This window comes from Hylobates moloch, unplaced genomic scaffold, assembly GCF_009828535.3.
Source record: "Hylobates moloch isolate HMO894 unplaced genomic scaffold, HMol_V3 SCAFFOLD_5, whole genome shotgun sequence".
NCBI classification, from domain to species: domain Eukaryota; kingdom Metazoa; phylum Chordata; class Mammalia; order Primates; family Hylobatidae; genus Hylobates; species Hylobates moloch.
In genome coordinates, this window is record NW_026652280.1 from 75,196,944 (window position 1) to 75,221,640 (window position 24,697).

General features: G+C 36.0%; 2 protein-coding genes across 2 annotated transcripts; one reads left to right on the forward strand and one right to left on the reverse strand.

The window, feature by feature from the left end:
* Window positions 1–7,390: 7,390 nt before the first annotated feature.
* Window positions 7,391–8,314, forward strand: LOC116468171 (olfactory receptor 5M3). Its single transcript, XM_032151775.2, has one exon. It carries the CDS (start codon window positions 7,391–7,393, stop codon window positions 8,312–8,314), a length of 924 nt encoding a protein of 307 aa, XP_032007666.1.
* A 12,326-nt stretch (window positions 8,315–20,640) lies between these two features.
* LOC116468172 (olfactory receptor 5M9) lies at window positions 20,641–21,573 on the reverse strand. Its single transcript, XM_032151776.1, has one exon. It carries the CDS (start codon window positions 21,571–21,573, stop codon window positions 20,641–20,643), a length of 933 nt encoding a protein of 310 aa, XP_032007667.1.
* Window positions 21,574–24,697: the final 3,124 nt, after the last annotated feature.

Sequence of the window (24,697 nt, forward strand, 5' to 3'; positions counted from 1 at the left end):
CAGTGCTGGTGAGATCAAACTCCATTTACTTGGACCTAGATGAATTCCACTCTTCATGGGAGAGAGTGCACAGGTGAACAGGTGGAGGAGCTGAAGGAACAATTTTGGGCACCAGCAGGAGTGAACTCTGTGCAGGCTACACAGCAGCATTCAGGCTGGGTGCCTGTGACACCTGAAGCCCCAGAGGGTGTGTTACAGGGCTCTTTTAGCTTCTCTTCCATGGATAGCTTAAGTGTTAACAGCTCCTTGGGCCTGTGGCTTCCCTCCACCAGGGAGGGCAAAGGGCAAATGTGACAGCCCTTTGTATCCATAATCATGGCTCCCGAGTTCTTGCCCAGTGTCCAGGAAATATGAGGTCACACAAGTGAATTGAAGGGTGGTAAATGCAGGGGATTTTATTGCCAGTGGAAGTGTCTCTCAGTGGGAAGGGGAGCTGAGAAGAGGATGGGGAGGGTAGGTAATCTTTCCCTGAAGTCTAGCCCACTCCAGCTGGATTCTTCTCCAAAGTTACACCATCAAGCTGAAGTCAAGCCACTTCCCTCTGACGTCCAGCTATAGTCCCCAACATCCAGCTGCTTATCCTCTCTGCTGGCTGAGTCTGGGGTCTTTATAGGCACAGGATGGGGCAGGGCTGGGCCATGGATAGTTTAGGAAAAGCAAACATTCCATCAGGAATACAAGGACGGAAGTTCTCACTTTGGGCCATGGTCTCAAGCTTTTCAGCTTGAGGTGGGAATTCACTAGGGACCTTCCCCATCTGTCTAGAATTTTGCTGCTCTCTGTCCCCATCACTACTAGGTAGCATCCTAAATTGAGTTGAGGTATAGAAAAACCACAGTCCAAGAGTTGGACCAGTTTGAAGAGATCCCAGAGGAGAAGGAAAAAACAGCCCACCCTCCTAGGCTTTAGATAAGGAGACTAATAAAGGCTGATTTAAATGACAGTTCCAAACTGAAGAGTAAAGTATTAGTTTCTTCAGCTGCTGTAACATAGTACCACACACTGAATGACTTAAGACAACAACAATGTGTTTTTGCACAGGTCTGGAGGCTAGAAACCCCAAATCAAGGTTTCTGCAAGGCCATCCTCCTTTCTGAACTCTAGAGAAGAATCCTTTGTTTCTTCTTTTAGTTTCTAGTAACCTCAGGCATTCCTTGGCTTGTGGCAGCATAGTAACGATCTCTGCCTCTATTTTCACATGGCTGTGTGCTATGGTTTCAATGTTGACTCCAAATCTCATGTTGAAATTTAATTGCTATTTTGATGGTATTAAGAGGTATTACCATAAAGAAGTGATTCTGTCAGGAAGGCAAAAAGAGTCAGTCTATAAAATATTTGAAGCAATGTATTCTGAGCCAAATATGAGTGACCATGGCCCATGACACAGCCCTCAGGAGGTCCTGAGAAGATGTGCCCAAGGTGATCAAGGTATAGCATGGTTTCATAAAATTTAGGAAAACATGAGACTTCAATTAATTTGTTAATATCATCATTTAATTTTAGTGACATAATTTAATCACCAATTTCTAAAAAATTCACAGATAAAATCCTACAAACATCAAATAAAAAAACCTTATAAATATATATACCTAATATACCCATAAAAGTAAAAATTAAAATTAATAAATTAAAAAATACAAATTGCCCTGGACCCTGAGACAGATGCATGCATCTTGGAGTATGTGCTAGAGGCATGGGATAAGTTTGGTGGGTCAGTGTGGTCTGTGTATATTTCTGGGTGTGTGAGGTGTGAATCCCAGTGTGAGCAAGTAGGACAGGAAATATTATGAACCTTACTGTATTTTCTACAGTAACTAGCAAAATACTTAATATTATATAATCATCAAAAATGCAATAACGACTAAGACACTGTGTTTGGTTTCAACCTGTTCATAGTCTAGCATTACGAAACATGCACTTAAAATGAACTGTGATAAAATGTGATAGCTACGATATCAGCAATCTGAGCTAAGGGCTGTCAAAATGCAGGAGTAGAGATTATTAATTTTATATGGGAGCCTCCAGGAAGTGTTTAAGAGAAGACAACGTTTGCATAATTCAAGTAAGCAACTCTTGAGTTAAGTTACCTTCTTTCTATGTTGGAGAGGACTTTAATTAGGACTAGAATAAGAAAAGCTTACTTTCTTGCTATATGGAATGAGTCTTATCTGGATTTCTCTATGCTAAATAGATGGCTCTCACAGCTTGTCACAGTAACTGATAACCACATTTACAACATAAAACCCAGAAAAATCACATGAGGCTATTTAGTGATTTGTAGACTGACCTTAAAAATTAACCCTAACACAATATTAGTACAGACAAAAATTATTTAATTTGCAACTGAAAAACAGTCTGTGTTTGGAGAATTGTAGGTTACTCTTCATAATGTGAGGCCCGTCCAGGCTCAGTGGCTCATGCCTGTAATCCCAGCACTTTGGGAGGCCAAGGTGAGCAGATCAGGAGGTCAAGAGATCGAGACCATCTTGGCCAACATGGTGAAACCCCGTCTGTACTAAAAATACAAAAAAAAAAAAAAAAAAAAACTGCTGGGTGTGGTGGCACGCACCTATAATCCCAGCTACTCAGGAGGCTGAGATAGGAGAATAGCTTGATCCAGAAGGCGGAGATTGCAGTGAGCCAAGATCCCATCACTGCACTCCAGCCTGGAAGAGCAAGACTCCATCTCAAAATAAATAAAGAAATAAATAAAATGTGACCTCTGTGGATAGTAAACTCCTGGCAATAGATAGCACAATTATTCTCTCATGCCAATGATTATTCTCTCTAGATGCACTCAGACCTCTAACTTTCACAGTCTTAACCAAAGTTCTTCATTGTTAAACTACAGCTTCATTTTGTGCCTGAAACATCTCAACATTATTCTGAGAAGTACTTAGGAATATTTAGCTATATACCTCTTCTGTGTATCTAGTCATTGATTGAAAACTTGATCACTTTAACAATTTTTTTCAGTTAACAAATATTTTGTCAACACCTACCATGTGCTAAATACTGTTATAAGTACTGGGGCAGGGCTGGGACAATGCAGTCAATGGCCCTTTAATCAAAATTGTATTACCATGGAGAAGGAATAATGGATGTGAGGAGAAACCAGCAATTTTCTCCACAACTTAATGAATGAGAATCAACATTTTTTGTGTGTGGGGGGGAATGTAAATATGGCTGGTGTTAATGTAGTGCAGTGGGGAGGCCAGAAGAGGGAGCAAGTTTGAGCTGTGGGAGTAAATTATCAGGCACCCAAGTAAAGTGATCAATTGCATATGACACCAAAACAGTCCACAATTTTTGGCTATACAAAAAAACAGATTTGTGTTCCCTTAAGTCCATAAAGACTATGATACAATGCATCATGTACACCACTTATGTAATGAAATGGAGAGTATTTTAGGATTAGGAAATAAGAAATTTGGTCCCTTGCCTCGTAATGGTTATTTGTCAGACGAAAGGATGAGATTGTTAATGGTACAAATTCTGGAATCAGGAATCTAGTTCCTGATTCATTGAAAGTGTGACACTGATCAAGTCACTGAACCTCTGAAAGACTCAGTTTCTTGTCTATAAAGTGAGAGTAATAGTAATTACCTCAGGGTTGAGTTACGATAATTAAATTAGCACAGTATCTGGTGTGTGCCACTTCAAAAATGCATTATTGTTGCTATTATTATTACTACTACTTGGAGTAGTATTTTTATTATTTATAAAATGAGGAAATCTAAGAAAACAGATTTTGTTTTCTGCTTTGATATGCTATAATTTTAATTATAGGAAATAACGCTTGACTCATCTTCCCTGGAAAACCCAAGTGGCAGAGAATGTGAAGTATAGAGCATGAAATTGATATATACAGTTTGAATAACCCTATAAACAGGTTTAGTATGATAAAAATCCCCTCCCAAATTTTATTTAATTCTAGTACCCATTCAAAAAAACTGGAGTTGGGGGAATACAGTATTGTAGAAAAGTCAAAAAAAAAAAAAAAAAACACAAACTCAACAGTTGGCTTTCTCTCTAGAGATGTACTTCCCACAGGGTCATTTCTAAGGAAAAAACCTTAATTGCTTTTTGCTTTCTAAGGCAAACAAGGGAGGCTTCTCCTTTGCACTTCCCCCAGTTTCTCTTTTGTCAGGTTGAAAGTGTTTACCATTCCCATGTATAGCACGCACTTTTCAACTCTGCATCTTTATTGGAGAGGTTTCTCTTCATTCTCAGGTTGGTGAAAAATTCATCTATCTGGAATTGTTAGATGGAGCTTATATTGTAGATTTTATTTTCTTTTATGATTTACAGGAATCATAAAAGATTCCTGTAAATAAAATATTATTTTATGATTTACAGGAATGCATTCATGGTTTTATCTATTATGTTATGTGTGTAGGGTGTGAGAGAGATAAAAAAAGAGAGATATTTTTTCAATAAAATTTTATTATTTGATAATTACAAATGATTAATGGAGTGCATTTGATAATTATTTTTTATATCTATTATGTGTTAACATGTAATGCCTCTTTTCATAGTCAATATAGTCAAACACACAATGAAATTGATATTATTCAGTCATATTGAGGAACAGGAAACTTAAAAACAAAACAAAAACTAGAATAAAACATGTTCAGTTTTATAAAATAAGTCATAGAGCCAGGATCCAACCAAGGTCTGACAATAGAAACAGAAGTCTTTAACTGGGATACTTTTTTGTTGTTGCTGTTGTTTTTGAGATGGAGTCTTGCTCTGTTGCCCAGGCTGGAGTATAGTGGCACAATATCAACTCACTGCAACTTAAGCCTCCTGGGTTCAAGTGATTATCCTGTCTTAGCCTCCCAAGTAGCTGGGATCACAAGTGCACCACCACACCTGGCTAATTTCTGTATTTTTGTAGAGATGGGTTTTCGCCATGTTGGCCAGGATGAACTTGAACTCTAACCTCAGGCAATCCACCCGCCTCAGCCTCCTAAAGTGCTGGGATTAGAGGCATGAGACACCATGCCTGGCCTGACTGGGATACTTAATATTGCTTCATACCTGGTCTAAAAAAGAATCTATATTTATTGGTAACTTAATTTGAAATAGAGTAATTCAATAAGGGAAGGTTACGTGTGTATTTTTGATTTAGGTGGTGAGGAAATTCTCTAAATACTCGTGAGGTCCCTAATTCTCTATTTCTTTGTACACCTTGCAGCCCCTAGGATCATATCAAACCCCTAGTTTCCTGTAAGTTTACTATTGCTATTCACCTGGATAACCATCACTCGGGTCTCTTTGTATTTAGTTTATGGGGAGTACTAACAATGCCATCTTCTACATTCTTGTTTGTGCTGAATCATCCTTAGTACTACAGAATGAGATATGACTTTTCAAGTGAGAATCCCTCTATTGTCAGTCTTTGAAAATTACATAAAGAAGAATATTTCAGGCAGCTGCAGGCATAAACTGTTGAATCAGAAATCTGGAATTATCTGCTGACGTGTCTGTAATCTCTGTTCAGCCATGAATCTAAGGATCTTAGAGACGATTTTAACAAACCTGTAAGAGATTTTGCAGCCTATACATGAATGTATTCTAATGCACTTTATATCGTTTTTAGAACTTTAACAACTATTCATTTGTAAAAATTTACCCACTAATTAATCCTTCAAATTTTTATTAATTAAACCAAACCTCTGGAGCCATGTAGAATGTAATCTGTTTCAGTTAGTAATTTTCTCCTCTATCCATAGAAAAATGTTCTTTCCAAGTTTGGTGGTTGAAAACTTGGATTTTCACTGTGGATAAGTTTGCACTTATTTTCACTATGCAATGAAATTTACCTTCCTGCCTGCTTTCTAAATTTTCTAGTAACTGCTAGCCAGTAATAATTATAGATAAATTTCATCAACTTGTGGTTGAACATAGTTTAATACTGCAGATTACAGGAAGGGTCTTGGGAATAATCGTTTGCTCTAGAGATGATATAGCCATCAGAAGGTATGAAACAGCCCCATGTCCAACAAATATATTGTCCTGCTGAAAGGCTATCTCAAGATTCTTATTAGATTGATTTGCACTCTTTGTTCTGCAGAATGTGAATATTCATTGACAAGATATCTAATTAATGGAATTTCTCTCATATATATATGAAAGAAATATATAAGCTATAAGTATGTGAGTATACATATAGGTGTGTGTATATGTATATACACACATATGTATAGACATATGTATAGACATATATATAGACATGTATGTGTGTGAGTGTGAGTGTGTGTGCATGTAAATTTGTAAGCTACATGAATGATGTGTACAGTAAATAACTTTACTAGGGAGACTGAATTACTAAGAGATTTGACAGAGCACAAAGATGTCCCATTTGATGGAAGAACACTTGTGGATTATTCTCCGTTATATCTATTAACATCATGAAAAGCACTAGTTATATTTCTAATATACTTAAAACACAATTTGAGAAATATTTTCTAAAAAATTTTTCAAATGTAGTATATCCTATGTTTGAAAATAAATTTCCAAAATATCAAAGAAACTTTCTGCTGAATTCCCAAAGAAGAATAAATCCCTTCCTAAATTTCTGTCCTTATTATAACTCTATAAGAATACATCCAAGTTTCAAAAAGTATTTATTTACATTAGTACCTTCATAAATGCTGACAGTAATCTGTATGTTTTACTTATTTTTGAATCTCTAAAACATAGAAGTATATGATATCTAGTGGATTATAATTTCATGTTAGAATTGGGGGTCCATATCCAGGATATGTTTATCTAGTGTGAACGTGGGCAAATAATTCACCCTTTAACTTGACTCTGATGGCTACTGTCATCGGCTTTTTGTTCTTCACTTGAAAAAAATGCAAATATGAGATTAGATTAAAATATTTTGATAACATTTTAGGCTGATGAATTATTTCATCATATGGCTTTTTTCTCTAATCATTGAGAATATGCTAATAATGAAAAAGAGATTAAGTTTAAAAAGCAGACTTGTTTAGTCCTATTACAAAAAGAACTATAATCCCCTGTAATTATCTTAAAAATATGAAACTCCAAACATGCCATTATTGGAAATGAGGGATATTTAGAAGTAATCTTGGAAATTTGACTACTAACAATACTTACTACCAGTGTATTTCAGCCAGTAAACTTTGTTTAATGGTTATATAATAGGGACTGTCTACATTTATTCGTTGTGGAGCCTATTACATAACAGGCGCTGAGAAAAGATTTGCTGAAAATAATAATGTTAAAGTGTGATCATAGATATTATATAAAAGGAGCACAGATAAAGGTATAAATTAATAAATAAAAAATCCTAATTTTTTATTTTATTTTAGTTATTATGAAGATTTGTAACTCATATTGATGTAGAATTGAGAAAATGCTCAATTTCACCGATGTGACAGAGTTCATTCTTTTGGGGCTAACCAGCCGTCGAGAATGGCAAGTTCTCTTCTTCATCATCTTTCTTGTGGTCTACATTATCACCATGGTGGGCAATATTGGCATGATGATGTTAATCAAGGTCAGTCCTCAGCTTAACAGCCCAATGTACTTTTTCCTCAGTCACTTGTCATTTGTTGATGTGTGGTTTTCTTCCAATGTCACCCCTAAAATGTTGGAAAACCTGTTATCAGATAAAAAAACAATTTCTTATGCTGGCTGTTTAGTACAGTGTTTCTTCTTCATTGCTCTTGTCCATGTGGAAATTTTTATTCTTGCTGTGATGGCCTTTGATAGATACTCGGCGATTGGAAATCCTTTGCTTTATGGCAGCAAAATGTCAAGGGTTGTCTGTATTCGACTGATTACTTTCCCGTACATTTATGGTTTTCTGACGAGTCTGGCAGCAACATTATGGACTTATGGCTTGTACTTCTGTGGAAAAATTGAGATCAACCATTTCTACTGTGCAGATCCACCTCTCATCAAAATGGCCTGTGCCGGGACCTTTGTAAAAGAATATACAATGATCATACTTGCCGGCATTAACTTCACATATTCCCTGACTGTAATTATCATCTCTTACTTATTCATCCTCATTGCCATTGTGCGAATGCGCTCAGCAGAAGGAAGGCAGAAGGCCTTTTCCACATGTGGGTCCCATCTGACAGCTGTCATCATATTCTATGGTACTCTGATCTTCATGTATCTCAGACGTCCCACAGAGGAGTCTCTGGAGCAGGGGAAGATGGTGGCTGTGTTCTATACCACAGTGATCCCCATGTTGAATCCCATGATCTACAGTCTGAGGAACAGGGATGTGAAAAAGGCCATGATGAAAGTGATCAGCAGATCATGTTAAACAAAATAAAATCAAATTTGAATTAATTTTGTCTTCTATTATTTGATTGGAGAAAGGTTATTGCCCAGTACTTAGGAACATTAAGATAAAGATATTCTGTCAGTTGAAAAGAAAAATAAAAGTGATGCAAATGGAGAAAATATAAGGTAGAATGTTTCATTTCTGTTCATGTGAGTATGGAGATTAATTAAATATGAATAAATTAATTAGTTGAGATGGCGATGTGTGCCAAAGTTCATAGGTGTGCTAACGGAAGTTGCTCAAATACTTAGCTGCGATGAAAAGAATTTCTCTTATTCAAAAGTGCAGTTGCATGAATTTAGGTAATATTTATTTGCCCAATTAAACACAAATTTGGGGCAGAAAAAATTCAAAATATTTAATTTGGTTTTCCAGTGTGAGGATGTAAAATAGTGGTCTCACTAATGGTTATGAGATTGTTTATTGTTTAATACATCTTTCATTATGTTGGGTAGGGTCTGTTCAGAGACTGCTACTTTGAAAATAGCAATACTATTGTATTTTAAGTTGTTTAACTTTTTGGTGTTTCTTAAGCAACAACATGGTAGGTGTCTCTCTTTCATAGATCCCAGTAACTGCAGTGTTTCAACTCTACAAGTGCCAGTCACCAGACTGTGGTTTTCCCCTGCTGGTGTCTTCACTCTGACTGAAGAGTAGGAGAATTAGTGGAAGAAGTTGTCATTGTAAAACCATGGCTCTCCAAATTCCACAGAATGAATTACATTCCACTCATGTGAGATATTTGGTACACCTGTGACCAAGACATGGCACTTACATATTCTAGTTAACTTTTGCATTTGAAATAAATTCAGAATTTAGGATGCACTATTTGTTGTTATCGATAACAATTTTCTGACATAATTATGGGAACATAATTTCACATATCTTGCACCTTATTTCATGAAGCATAAAGATGAAGCTACAACTTAACTTATTTCATCAAAGTCTACATCCTTAGGCCAAATAAATAAGTAAATAATCACTATCTGTTTTGATGCAAACAATATATAGCTAAAGAAATGTAACTTACATATTTTGAATTATACATTTAAAAAATTAAAAATTATCTGCAAAGATGTGAATATAAAACAAGATTGGTGCCATCTGAGAAAAAAGCATTCTTCTTTTCTTTAACTTTTATTTTAAGTTCAAGGGTAGGTGTGCAGGTTTGTTATATCGGTAAACGTGTGTCACAGAGGTTTGTGGTACAGATTATTTCGTCAAGCAGGTATTAAGCTTAGTACTCATTAGGTATTTTTCTTGATCCTCTCCCTCTTCCCAACCTCTACCCTCTCATAGCCCTCAATGTGTGTTTCTCCCCTCTATGCATCCATGTGCTCTCAACATTTAACTCACACTTCTAAGTGAGAACATGAGGTATTTGGTTTTCTACTCCTGCATTAGTTAGCTAAAGATAATGGTCTCTAGCTCCATCTGTGTTCTTGCAAAGGACAAGATCTCATTTTGTTTTATTTTCTTATGGCTGCATAGTATTCCATGGCGTATCTGTACATTTTCTTTATCCAGTCTATCACTGATGGGCTTTTAGGTCAATTACATGTGTTTGCTATTGTGAATAGTGCTGCAATGAATATACACGGACATGTGTCTTTATAGTAGAACAATATATATTCCTTTGGACATATACCCAGGAATGGAATTGCTAGGTATTTCTGTTTTAGGTCTTTGATGAATCACCACACTGTTGCCCACAATGGTTGAACTAAGATACATGAGGCCAAGAATCATATGAAAAAGCTCAACATCACTGATAATTAAATACATGCAAATTGAAACCACAATGAGATACCGTCTCACACCAGTAATAATGGTTATTATCAAAAACCCAAAAAAATAAGAGATGCTGGCCAGGTTGGGAAGAAAAAGGAATGTTTGTACACTGCTGGTGGAAGTGTAAAAAAGCATTCTTCTTTGTCCATTATTGAATTTTATCTACATCAAGAGAAAACAAAAATGCAATGAACTCATTTCCACATACATACGTAAAAATCATGGGCAACATTTTATAACCTTTTGCATATATAAACAAATTGGCAATTTAGATTCAATTCTAGTGTTACTGTGTCTTTGGATGAAAAATGTTAAACCTCTAGAGACTTTTAATATCTAAGGTACACAAGGATCTTTTGGGACTACTCTAAAGTTAAAAGTAATTTATTTTAGCAATAAGAACATTTATTTGCCATTTTTGGGGAACTCTTGATATGCCAAATTAGTTTCTTATTATTAATCAATTTCTAAATATGTTTTGAAAGCATTTAATCACTTGCGGCCTGTTGGCAGGTAAATTTGAACCATCTTTATTACCTCTTTTTTCGAAGGTAAAATGCGTTTTCTCTTTATTCTTTTGGAGAGTTAGTTTAGTGTTACATAAAGAATGATGAATCAAGGTCAGTGGTCAAATCATGTTTCTAGTTTCAGTTTCCAAATTTCAAGTGAATTTGTGGATGACCTTGGACAAGTCACTTTTTGTCACCCATCTAATTACTTTTAAGGTTGTAGACTCTGATTTCTACATTTTCTTGAGATGTTGCAAATGAAGTCAAAATTCCCTAGTGTCAAACTCATCCAATAGACTTTCTCAATAATAGGCGAGAAGAAATTCATAAATTCTGGGTACTTTGGCGCTGAAAAAAAATTTTCCCAAGCACAATTCTGTTCATGATTTTCCAGACTAAATTTAGGAAGTATACTTTTTAGAATTTAAATAATGTAGGTTTGCATCCGTAGTCTTTGGCTTGATAGTATCTCAACTTGCCAATACTGCATGTTCTCACTTACAAGTGGGGGCTAAACAACAAGAATACATGAACACATAGAGGGGAACAACAGACACTACAGCCTACTTAAGAATGGAGGGTGGGAGGAGGGAGAGGAGCAAAAAAATATGTATCAGGTGCTATGCTTACTATCCGGGCGATGAAATAATGTGTACACCAAGCCTCTGTGACACCAGTTTGTCTGTATAAAAAACCTGCATATGTACCCCAAACCTAAATTTAAAAAAGGGAAAATTTAACATCACATTTTTTTCACATAGGAATACTTTTATTCTTCAAAGTGAGAATAATATTAACCATAATCCTAAAGAAGTGGTAAGACAATAATAGTAAACTGTTTAGAGGTAAAACTGCACAAATAATGACAACTTTTTGTTTGCTTCACATGCAACAGGCATTGGGAAGACAGTTATCCCTATATTATTCTAAGATCATCTCAACCAAAATGTAAGATAATAGACTCCCTATTGTACAGATAAGTACACTGAGGCTCAGAAGTACATTGCTTGTCCAAGGTAACATAGTGAAAGTGTATGTATAGCAAAGGTATAATTTCAGATCTGTCTGACTTCAGTTATGACTTCTACTTTTATTCATTCTGCCAGTGATTTATTGTTTGAGGCATCTGACATCTGAACACAACCATGAGATGCATGAGACATGCATTGCTATGATCATCTCTCCTGACAGATGGTGCTTTTTTGAACAGTTGTCCAACTAGAAAGAAAGAGACTCACTGAAATTTTATATGATGCAAACCAATATTTTGCCGAAATGCATAATTATCAATGTGTAGAACTTTTAGCAACAGGAAAGAGACAAATTCCTAGGCAGACAGGGTTCAGTCCCTGGTGAAACTCCACCTCCAAGCCCAGGACAGTCTAAGGCCTGAAAACTGAGCCACTAGTTCCAGATAGAATCCACTGACCAGAGGGAGAACTCCCATTGCTATCTTACCCACTCTTTCAATTTTTTTTTTTTCCTGAATGATGCCTTTTAACCAATCGAATGGTGTCTTTTCCAAGCTCACCAATAAATCAATCAGCATGCATTCCCTATTCTAAGCCCATAAAATGCTCAGACTCAGCCTCACATAAGGCTGTCCACTTTTGGGTGCCCTCTTACTGTTGAGAGTGTTTCTTTCACTTAATAAATTTTACTGAGACTTACTTACACTTCAGTGTCCATGTACCTCATCCCTCTTGGTCTTGAGAGAAGAACCTGGAACTCATGGAACTGCAGGAGTCAAAGAGCTGTAACACTTCCTCCAGTTCACCAAGTTATGGGAGTGAAGAAGCTAATGGGTGCCACTGCCTCCCATTCACTGAAGTATGGGAGTGAAGAAGCCACTGGGCACCACCCCCTCCTGCTTGCCAAACTACAGGAGTAAGAAAGCCACAACAGAACAATTTATTTTTTATTTTTATTTTTTGATATATATACAGTAATGGGATTGCTGGGTTGAATGTAGTTCTGTTTCAAGTTCTTTGAGAAATCTCCAAAGTGCTTTCTACAGTGACTGAACTAATTCACATTCCCACCAACAGTGTATAAATGTTACCTTTTGTTGGCAGCCTTGCCAGCACCTGTTGTTTTTTGGCTTTTTAATGATACCCATTCTGACTGGTGTGAGATGGTGTCTTACTGTGGTTTTGATTTACATTTCTATGATGATTAGTGATGTTGAGTATTTTTTTATATGTTTCTTTGGTAACTTGTATATGTTAGAAAACTGCCCATGGCTTTTGATCACTTTTTAATGGAGTTATTTAATGTTTGCTTGTTGATTTGTTTAAGTTTCTTATAAATTCTGGATATTAGGCCTTTGTCATAGTTTGTGAATATTTTCTTTCATCCTGTAGGCTATTTCCTCAGCTGACAGTTTATTTGGCTGTGCAAAAACTCTTCATTTAATTAGTTAGGTCCCACTTATGAATTATTGTTTTTGTTGCAAATTGCTAACATAGGAATTGTTAAATTGCTGAATGCATTTAGCCACAAATTATTTCCCAAGGCCCATGTTCAGAATGATGTCTCCTACGTTTTCTTCTAGGCTTCCTACTTTTTGACTTCTTACATTTAAACTTTAATTCATCTTAATTTTTGTATATGGTGAAAAGTAGGTGTCAAATTTCATTCTTCTGTATATGAATAGCCAGCCATCCCCGCAATATTTAATGAATAGGAGGTTTTTTTTTTTCTAACTTTCTCAAATGTCAGATGACTGTAGGTATGCAGCTTTATTTGTGGATTCTCTATTCTTTTTCACTGGTGTATATGTCTGTTTTTGTACCAGTGCCTTGCTTTTTGGTTACCATAGCTATATAGTATAGTTTGAATTTAAGTAATGTGATGCTTCTGGCTTTTTTTCTTTTTCTTTTTCTTTCTTTTCTTTTCTATTTTTCTTTCTTTCTATTTTTGTTTTTCTTTTTTTCTTTCATTTTTTTTTTTGGTATTCAAGCTCTTTTTGGTTCCACAGGAATTTAAGAATTTTTTTTTTTTTTTTTTTTTCTAATGCCGTGAAGAATGACATTGGTTGTTTGATAGGAATAGTACTGAGTCTGTAGGTTGCATTAGGCAGTATGGCCATTTTAATGATACTGATTCCAACTGGTTGTGTCATGTATGATTTCCTTCAGCAGTGCTTTGTTTTTAGTTCTTAGAGAAATCTTTCGCCTCCTTGGTTATGTGTATTCTTATGTATTTTATTTTTATCTTTTGGTGGCTATTGTAAATGGGATTATGTTCTTGATTAAGCTCTCCACTTGGATGTTATTGGTATACAAAAATGCTACTGATTTTTACATTTATTTTGTATTCTGAAACTTTACTGAAGTCATTTATTAGTTCAAGGAAACTTTTGGCAGAATCTTTAGTGTTTTCTAGGTATAGAATCACATTGGCAGCAAAGAGAGATTGTTTGACTTTTTCTTTTCCTATTTGGATTCCTTTTATTTCTTACTCTTGCCTGATTGCTCTGGCTAGGACTTCCAGTAGTATGTTAAATAAGAGTGATGAGTGGGGGCATCCTTTTCTTGTTCAGTTCTCAAGGAGAATGTTTCCAGCTTTTGCCCATTTAGCATGATGTTGGTTGTGGATTTCTCATAGATGGCACTTATTATTTTGAGGTATGTTGTTTTGATGTCTGGTTTGTTAAGGGTTTTTATCATGAAGGGATGTTAGATTTTTCTCAAATAGTTTTTTGAATAGGTTGAGGTGATTGTATAGTTTTTATTTTTAATTCTCTTTACATTGTAAATTATATTTATTGATTGATGCATGTTGAAACAACCTTGCATCCCAGGAATGAAACCTACTTGCTTGTGGTGAATTAACTTTTGAATGTGCTCGTGGGTTCACTTTGCTGGTATTTAGTTGAGGATTTTTGCATCTATGTTCTTCAAGGATACTAGCCTGAAGTTTCCTTTGTGTATGCGTGAGTGCCTCTGACAGATTCTGGTGTCAGGGTGGTGCTGGCTTAAGAATGAGTTAGGGAATATATCTTCATCCTCAATTTTTTGGAATAGTTTCAGTAGAATTGGTAAGTAGCTCTTCTTTGTACATCTGGTACACCTGTGAATCAATTTGTTCCAGGGCTTTTATTTAAAAAAAAAGTTGCTAGAATTTTTATTATTGATTCAATTGCAGAACATAATTTGGTTTGTTTGGGGTTTCAATTTCTGCCTGATTTAATTTGGGGAAGATGTGTGATTCCAGGAATTTATCCACTTCCTCTAAATTTTCTAGGTTGTGTGCATATAACCAATCCCGCAGAAATGCAAAAGATCCTCAGAGACTGTTATGAACAGAAGTATACATTTGTTACTAAGTTTTGACAATAGATCAGTAGAAAGTTATGTGTAAAGTTAAGAATAATCTCCTAAAGGCCAAAGCCACTAAACCTGAACTTTCTCCTTATTTTCCTACTCCAAAATGTGGCCACTGAATTGAATTCCCTAGATGGTATTATGGAAGACACATCTTGAGGGTCTAATTGCCTTATTTAATACTCATAATCACCTGATTGCATAAAAAAGAAATATAACCCTATCTTTTTAAGTTATTTTGGTTTGGTGGTTCATTAGTTACTGCACTTGGCACCCTAATCCTCCCTTTAATTGTTCTTATAATACTTTTCAGATACTTGATTCTTGGCACTTTACCTCAGCATAAGATTCCTTTCTAGGGCAAGTTAATAATTAGATAGGATTCATTTTACTTTAACATTTGGTGAGTCCTTGGCCACACTGTGACACATTAGTTAATACTGTGTCCTACTTCTAGGCTATTTCTCTCTGTTAGCATTTTCATACAAGCTCTTTCTTGGGTTCAGTAATTCTTAGTTATTTTCTCTGCACCATGTTTCTAGCTAGGTATAAACTAGGCGAACCTCCATTATACATTTTTAACCAATACAGATCTTAAGCTATTGTTACTTACTATGGGTTAAATTGTGTTCTCTAAAAATACATGTTCTAAAGCCCAATCCCTCTGAATGATATATATTTGAAAATACAGTCATGAAAGGTATGACTAGATGAAGTCATATTGTAGTGTGTGCCCTTAATCCAATGCGACTGATATCCTAATTAGAAGAGAGATGTTTGCATACACATATTTAGAAAAAATTAAAAAAATTTCTTCATCTGCATTGCTATAACATATGAATTATCCATAGTCTGGGTAATTAATAAGAAAAAATATTTGTGTCTTGTAGTTCTGGAAGCTGGGAAATCCAAAGTTGAGGGGCCCACAACTGGTAAGAGTCTAACATCCCTTCATGATAAAAAACCTCAGCAAACTTGGCATCGAAAAAACATACCTCAAAATAATGAGAGCCGTCTATGAGAAATCCATAGCGAACATCATGCTAAATGGGCAAAAGCTGGGAGCATTATCCTTGAAAACTGAGCAAGTCAAGGATGCCCACGCTCATCACTCCTATTCAACATACTACTGAAAGTCCTATCCAGAGCAATCAGGCAATAGTAAGCAATAAAAGGCATCCAAATAGGAAAAGAAAAAGTCAAACAATCTTTCTTTGCTGCTAATATTATTCTATACCTAGTGAACACTAAAAACTCTGCCAAAGGTTGTTTAAACAAATAAATGACTTCAGTAAAGTTGCAGGATACAAAATAAATGTAAAAAAAAAAGCAGCATTTTTATATATCAATAACATCCAAGCTGAGAACTAAATCAAGAACACAATCCCATTTACAATAGCCACTAAAAAAATAGAATACATAAGAATACATCTAACCAAGGGGGTGAAAGATTTCTATAATAACTACAAAACTAAATACTGCTGAAAGAAGTCATACTGACACAATCAATTGGAAAAACAGTCCATGCTCATGGATTGAAAGAATTGGTATCATTAAAATGGCCATGCTGCCTAAAGCAATCTACAGACTCAGCTCTATTCCTATCAAACTACCAACATCATTCTCCACAGAATTAGAAAAAAAACTATTCTTAAATTCCTATGCAACCAAAAAGAGCCTGAATAGCGAGAAAAAAAAGAAAGAGAAAATAAAAGAAAAGAGAAGAACCAAAGCCAGAAGTATCACATTACCTGACTTCAAACTATACTGTATAGCTACAGTAACCAAAAGAGCATGGCTCTGGTACAGAAACGGACATATACAACATTGGAAAAGAATAGGGAATCCAGAAATAAAGCTGCACACCTACAGCCATCTGACAATTGTGAAAGTCAAAAAAATATGACCTCCTATTCATTAAATGTTGCTGGCTATTCGTATGCAGAAGAATGAAACCTCACCCCTACTTTTCACCATATACAAAAATTAACTTAAGATGAATTAAAGTTTAAATGTAAGTGCTCAAAAAGTAAGAAGCCTAGAAGAAAACCTAGGAAACATCATTCTGGACATGGGCCTTGGGAAAGAATTTGTGACTAAATGCATTCAGCAATTTAGCAATTGCTAAATGAGCAACTGCAACAAAACAAAAATTCACAAGTGGGGCCTAATTATAAATGAAGAGTTTCTGCACAGCCAAAGAAACTGTCAACAGAGGAAACAGATAGCCTACAGGATGAAAGAAAATATTCACAAACTATGACAAAGGTCTAATATCCAGAATTTATAAGAAACTTAAATGATTCAACAAGCAAAAAATAAATAACTCCATTAAAAAGTAACCAAAAGATATGGACACTTTTCTAAAAAAATACATACAAGTGGCCAAAGAAACATATGAAAAAATACTCAACATCCCTAATCATCCTAGAAATGTAAATCGAAACCACAATAAGATACCATCTCACACCAGTCAGAATGGCTATTGTTAAAAAGCCAAAAAAACAACAGATGCTGGTGAGGCTTCCAACAAAAGGTAACATTTATACACTGTTGGTGGGAATGTAAATCAGTTCAGTCACTGCAGAAAGCACTTTGGAGATTTCTCAAAGAATGTGAAACAGAACTACATTCAACCCAGCAATCCCATTACTGTGTATATATCGAAAAGAAAACAGATTGTTCTGTTGCGGCTTTCTTACTCCTGTCGTTTGGTGAGCAGGAGGGAGTGGTGCCCAGCAGCTTCTTCACTCCTATAGTTTGGCGAGTGAGAGGAAGTGTTACAGCTCTTTCGTTCCTGCAGTTCCGTGAGTTCCAAGTTCTTCTCTCAAGACCAGGAGGAATGAGGTACATGGACACTGGAGAGTAAGTATGGCTCAGTAAAATTTATTGAGTGAAAAAAACACTCTCAACAGTGAGAGGGAATCCAAAAGTGGGTAGCCTTATGTGAGGCAGAGTCTGGGCTTTTTATGGGCTTAGAATGGGGAATGCATGCTGATTGTTTTATTGGTGGGCTTGGAAAAGACACCATTTGATTGGTTAAAAGGCATCATTCAGAAAGAATCAATCGAGAGCTTGGGTAAGGAGGTGGGGATGGGAGTTCTCCCTCTGTCAGCGGATTCTGTCTGGAACTAGCAGCTTGGTTTTCAGGCTTTAGACTGTCCTGGGCTTGAAGGTGGAGTTTCACCTGGACCCAACCCTGTCAGCCTAGGAATTTGTCTGTCTCCTGTTGTTATCGATTCTACCAAAAGGACACATGCATTTGTAAATTGAATACAGAGCAATTAACAATAGCAAAGACATGGAATCAACCGAGGTGTCCATCAACAGTCGACTGGATGTGGCAAATATACACTATGTATCACCAAGAAAATGTGGTATATATACACCATGGAATACTCCACACTCTTAGAAAAGAATGAAATCATGTGCTTTGCAGTAACATGAATGCAGCTGAAGGACATAATCCTAGGTAAATTGATGCTGGAACAGAAAACCAAATACCGCATATTTTCACTTATAAGTGGGAGCTAAACATTGGACGCTTGTGGACATATAGATGGGAACAATAGACACTGGAGACTATTAGAGTGGGGAGGAAAGAGTGGGGCAAGGATTGGAAAACTAACTGTTCTGTACCATGCTCACTACCTGGGTGATGAGATCATTTGTATCCTAAGTCTCAGCATCACACAATATACCCATGTAACAAACTTAGACATGAGCCCCTCAAATATAATAAAAACTAAAGTTATTATTTTAAAAATAAAACATCAGTCCTATAACTGCAAGAACTAAATTCAGAAAACACATTGAATGAACGGGAAAGAGGACCCAGAGTCTCAGGTGGAACCACAGACCTGACCAAGAAATTGATTTCTGCCTGGGAAGACCCTGAGCAGCAGGCCCATTTTATCTTTACCTGCACTCATAACCTATGGCAATTCTGAAATAATAAATTTATGCTGTTTAAGTTGTTAAAAAAAAAACCCAAACCCCCACAAATGTATATCAGGATGATAAGCAGAGATTAAAACCCTGACATGCAGTTGGATAGCCAGTTTTATATTTCTAAAAGCAAAAATGAACTAGTGGAGAATGAGGAATAGCTCTGCCATAATGACCACAAAAAAAATAAGGCCTTAGAATGTCAGGTTGTGACGCCAATCTCTGTAAAACAAGTTGTTGCTTGAGTAGCCCTGCATTTTGTACTTCATCCTGACTTTTTAAAGCAAATTTAGGTGGTTTAGAATCATAAACATGGTGTTAACACAATTTTCAATACAAACAGATCATACTTTGCTCTCAGAATGTAAATTTATGAAAAAGTATGTATCCCATCTACCTTTACTCAGATCCATTCTAAGTTACTAGGAAAGTGAACCATGGTAAATTTGCATGAATAACAATGCTTTCTGTGTTTGAATTAGTCCATCTTCCTAGAAGCATTACCACAACTGTATTTTACTTCTCAGAGTCAACTTGTACATACTAATTGAATTGTGCACCCTTGTAGTTGGATTATCACATCCCAAATAAACTCACTCATCAGCAATCACCTTTATCTCCCACTTGCCTTTATACAATTAACTTAGCAAGAGTCACCTGGGGCAAACAAATTTCCACTGTTGTCTTTAACAAGAGTATAATGTAGAACAAGTAAGCTACGGAAGCACCAATCTAGACGAACAGTGAGCTTTTAAAGATTTTTAACCAGGCCCAAATGGGATGCAATTTAGAACTCTGTTGATCACCTTTGAATGAGGGTCCCGTAAAATTTAGTTGAACAGTGCTTCTTATCTGGTTTATCAACTATAGACATTAAAAGCTTGATTTAAGTTGCTATATACAAAGTCAAAGAATTTAATGTTAGTGAAAGGAGCTGGAAGCAAAGAAAAGTTTCAAATCATATTATCAATCAATAGTTTAATATGGTATTGCCAAAGCTTAGACTTTGTGTCAGAAAATGTATACTGGCTCATCTTTTCATTATGATTAGGGCAGGAAAATCTTTTGTCAGGGACAGTTCACCCTATTAACATAAGAGAATGTGTAAATGAGTACCCATCAAGGAGTAGAGCTAGGATAAGAAAACAGACCATTGAAACAAAACATTATTAACTATCAAATTATGTGAAATGATGACAAACAGGATTATATTGACACTACTTTAAAATTCTAAATATAATTGCATTTTCAAAATTTTAAACACTTTTTAGGTAAACTGTTCATCAATATTCTATGGCCATGAAAAAGAAATGAAGTATTTACTTTTTTCTGAGAATTTATGTACTTCACATGAAATCTAGTTTGAGGAATATGTGTATGTGTAAAGTACTCTGCAAAATAACATCCAACACTAACAAGCATACTTCCAACTTAACATATATGTATGTACACTCATTTGTGAGTTCCTCCAGTGACTACACTTAGCCCAGTTTTAAGCACATTGTGAATGAACATTGTGTCATCTTTCATAATATTGGCGCACGTATAGGAGAAAATATGCTCGGTAATTAGAGTCCATACATGGGGTAAAGCATCACCCTGTTACATTGAACCTCTTAGTGTGTGAAAGAGTTACCTTTAGATACTGTTTTCTGAGCTAGGACTTTTATGTGTGACCATTTATAATAGGACCTTATTTATAATAGGGACAACAATATCCACTACAGTTTTACTGCCTCATGTATGTCTTGGTGATTGCTTTATTGACTGCTTCTTTTACATCCTTATTTCTCAGACTGTAGATCATGGGATTCAACATAGGAATTACTGTGGTGTAAAACACAGCCACCATTTTCCCCTGCTCTACGGATTCCTCAGTGGGTCTCCTGAGATACATGAAGATGAGGGTCCCATAAAACATAGAAACAGCCATCAAGTGGGACCCACAGGTGGAGAACGCCTTCCTCCTGCCATCGGCAGAGCGCATGCGTAGCACAGCTACTACAATGAGAGTGTAGGAGATGAGGATCACTGAGAGGGAATATGTGAAGTTAATTCCAGCAATAACAATCATTGTGATTTCTTTGATGTGCACTCCCCCACAGGCAATCTTGATGAGAGGGGGATCTGCACAATAGAAGTGATTGATTTCAAAGTTTCCACAGAAGTATAAGCCATAAGTCCATAGCGTGCATATTAGGCTGACAGAGAATCCATAGACATAAGGCACAGAGATGAGCTGAACACACACAGTCCTGGACATTTTACTGCCATAAAGCAGAGGGTTGCAGATGGCCATGTACCTATCAAAGGCCATCACAGCCAAGATATAGACCTCCACGTGGACAAGGGCAATGAAAAAGTAGCACTGCACCAAGCATCCCACATAGGAAATGGTTTTTATCTCTGATAATAAGTTTTCCAGCATTTTGGGGGTAACATTGGAGGAGAAACACACGTCCACAAAAGACAGATGACTCAGGAAAAAGTACATGGGACTCTGAAGCTGAGGACTGATGCTAATCAGAATGATCATACCAATATTTCCCAACAGAGTGATCATGTAAACCGCTAGGAACACCACAAAAAAGAGAACCTGTAGCTCCTGACGACAGGTCAGCCCCAGGAGAGTAAATTCTGTCACATTCGTGAAATTAGGCATTGCCTTAGTATAGGCCAAAGGCCAAGTCTGTGTTGCCTATGGAGAAATTGTTTTAAAAAGAAAGTAAATGAATTTGTTTTATTCTTGAAACTTTGAGTTGCGTTTGTCCTTATTTTAATCAAATAATTTAAAAAAATGTACACTTTGTAAAATGTACAATACAGGGCTTAAATATACTGTATGTAAAATGAACTGAATATATAACATAATAGACATTGCAGTTTTAGTTCTGATCCGACTTTCCTTTGCTATAGATGTCCATGATTGTAGTTTCACTTTTTTGGCTCATTACAAACGTTAAACTAGGTAAAGAGCTGCAGATGCTGCGGTCAGAGATTTTCCTATGTAAAAATTTCTGATCTCTACTGGTTTCCTCTTACTAATATAATTTGGCTTGGGTTAGTGTTAACTACTGTATTAAGTATAAAACATATGAAATAAAGCATCAAGGCATCTAAGAAACATAAACTAACACTACATTTTGTTTCAGTCACTGTGTGATGTACTTCTCTTATTTTACACAAAATCTTTAGTGCTTTAGCATTTAGGTTGCTGCAAAAGTTATTGTGGGTTTTGCCGTTACTTTCAATGGCAAAAATGCAATTACTTTTGCACCAACCTAATATTAGTTTGTTTTGTTTACCTTGAAACTCCTTAAACTGTCTTGCTTAGTAGTTACATTTAACAGAAATTCAGAAATAGTTATACATACGATTTCTACATGCCCTGATCTCTAGATCCACTAAACGTAATACAATAATCCAGTATAATTAAAACTCTCTAAGAAATATTTTTCTAGAGGCAACAGTCCCAGCCTTGTAATATTTATAAGAATAGCTGTTATTGAATGTTCATGAAAACTCTTCCGTGCAAATGTCCTATAAAACAGGTTTTATTTGCATGCCCATTTTAAAAATGAGGAAGCTAAACACTGAGAGATTAAGACAGTCTCCCTGGGTCCGAGGTCTACTAATTAGCAGAATTGTGATGCAAACAAGATCACTTTAGTGTTGTGTCTTTAACAATGTTCTATTGCTGCATCTTTGACAACCTCTTCTACCATTATATTTCTTTTCATTTCAAATCCAATTTGCTCATCCTCCACAAAAAGTTATCTCTTTCATAGTTCATCTTTAATGGACTTTTAAGAGCTTTGGTTACCCCAGAGCAGCCTAAACCACTGAGATAGTAAATCACTGCAACTCTCTACTTGTCCAAGTTTATCATCCCAGGATCAGATGATAATGATTTCCAGGAGAAAATTAATTTAATACCTAAATGTGTATAATCTATCAAAATAATCAAGAAGATTGAATTTGTAATTGACAAATAAAACCCCAAATTCATTTCTATTAACATTTCAGGAATTTTTCATAAAGAAAACCAGTGAAGGTATAAATTACTGAACCAATCATGCCAACTGACCCTATATCCCCAACTCCATTCATACATATATTTAAACAATATTATGAAAGTTAATAGTTTTTGTCTGTAAAGGAGAATGAGAAGACAAAAAATGAGAAATGAAGAGTTTTGCAAATCTTCATTATAATAAGCTCATTCTTACAAAGTTTTGAACAAACCAGGGATAGAAATACAAAAAGTTCCCAATAATATAATTTCATACAAGAAGACACTGATAACAAATAAGTCTGTGAATAAGGTATTAGTTGCCTCTTCAAGACAGAGAGTGAAATTAAAAGATTTGACTGCATCAATCTCTATTGTAATGAGTAAAAAACTTGCAGACCTACCTTCAGCATAGAGAGCAGCAAATGATAACTTCTCACTATTTATAATAATGTCTTAAACATTAGGAACACTGGGATCATCTCCCTAAAGGACGATTCAGGTAATTATGAAAAAAATGATAAGTAAAATTCTAGACACAGCTCAGGTGTAGGAGCAGTTAAGGAGTGTGCATGAGAAGAAGATTTTTTAAATAAAATAGATCAAAATTCTTGATCAATAATATAATCTTATCTCTCACTTTCACATGGGTTCTGTCTTCTTTTATTTACACACTGACAATTAAGCATTTCAGCAAAATATTGGTTTGCATCATATAAAATTTCAGTGAGTCCTTTTCTTTCTGGTTGGACAATTGTTCTAAAAAGTGCTGTCTGTCAGGATAGATGATCATAGGAATGCACGTCCTATGCATCTCATGGTTGTGTTCAGATGTCAGATGCCTCAAAGAATAAATCATTGGTAAAATGAGTACAAGTAGAAGTTATTACTGAAGTCAGTCAGGTCTGGGATTATACCTTTGGTATACCACTTTCACTATGCTACCTTGGACAAGCAATGTACTTCAGAGCCTCAGTGTACTCATCTGCAGAATAGGGAAATTAATATCTTACATTTTGGTTGAGATGATCTTAGAATAATATAGGGATAACTCTCTTCCCAAAGGCTGTTGCATGTGAAGCACACAAAAAGTTGTCATTATTTGTGCAGTTTTACCTCTAAACAGTTTACTAGTATTATCTTACTACTTCTTTAGGATTCTAATATTATCCTTACCTTGAAGAATAAAAGTATTCCTATGTGAAATAAGTATGATGTGCCAGGCTTGGTGGCTCACACCTGTAATCCCAGCACTTTGGGAGGCCAAGGCAGGTAGATCACCTGAGGTCAGGAGTTCAAGACCAGCCCGGCCAACATGGTGGTGCCCTGTCTCTACAATAATACAAAAATTACCTGGGCATGATGTCGGGTGCCTGTAATCCCAGCCACTTGGGAGGCTGAGGCAAGAGAATCGCTTGAACCTGGGAGACAGAGGTTGTAGTGAGTCGAGATAGTGCCACTGCACTCCAGCCTGGGCAACAGAGCAAGACTCCATCTCAAGAAAAGAAAGAGAAGAATGATTTTAAGTCTTTCCTTTTTTAATTTTAGGGTTAGGGGTACATATGCAGATTTGTTATATAGACAAAGTGGCTTGATGTACAGATTATTTCGTCACCCAGGTAATAAACATAGCACCTAATGGGTATTTTAGGTACTTTTTTTCTCCTCTCCCTCCCCTCACTCCTCATTCTCAAGTAGGCTGTGGTTACTGTTGTTCCCCACTATGTGTCCATGTATTCTTGTTGTTTAGCTCCCACTTATAAGTGAGAACATG

Bases quoted from the DNA above. Each gene is read 5' to 3' on its own strand.
- LOC116468171 (XM_032151775.2), top strand. From the start codon at position 7,391: ATGCTCAATTTCACCGATGTGACAGAGTTCATTCTTTTGGGGCTAACC.
- LOC116468172 (XM_032151776.1), bottom strand. From the start codon at position 21,573: ATGCCTAATTTCACGAATGTGACAGAATTTACTCTCCTGGGGCTGACC.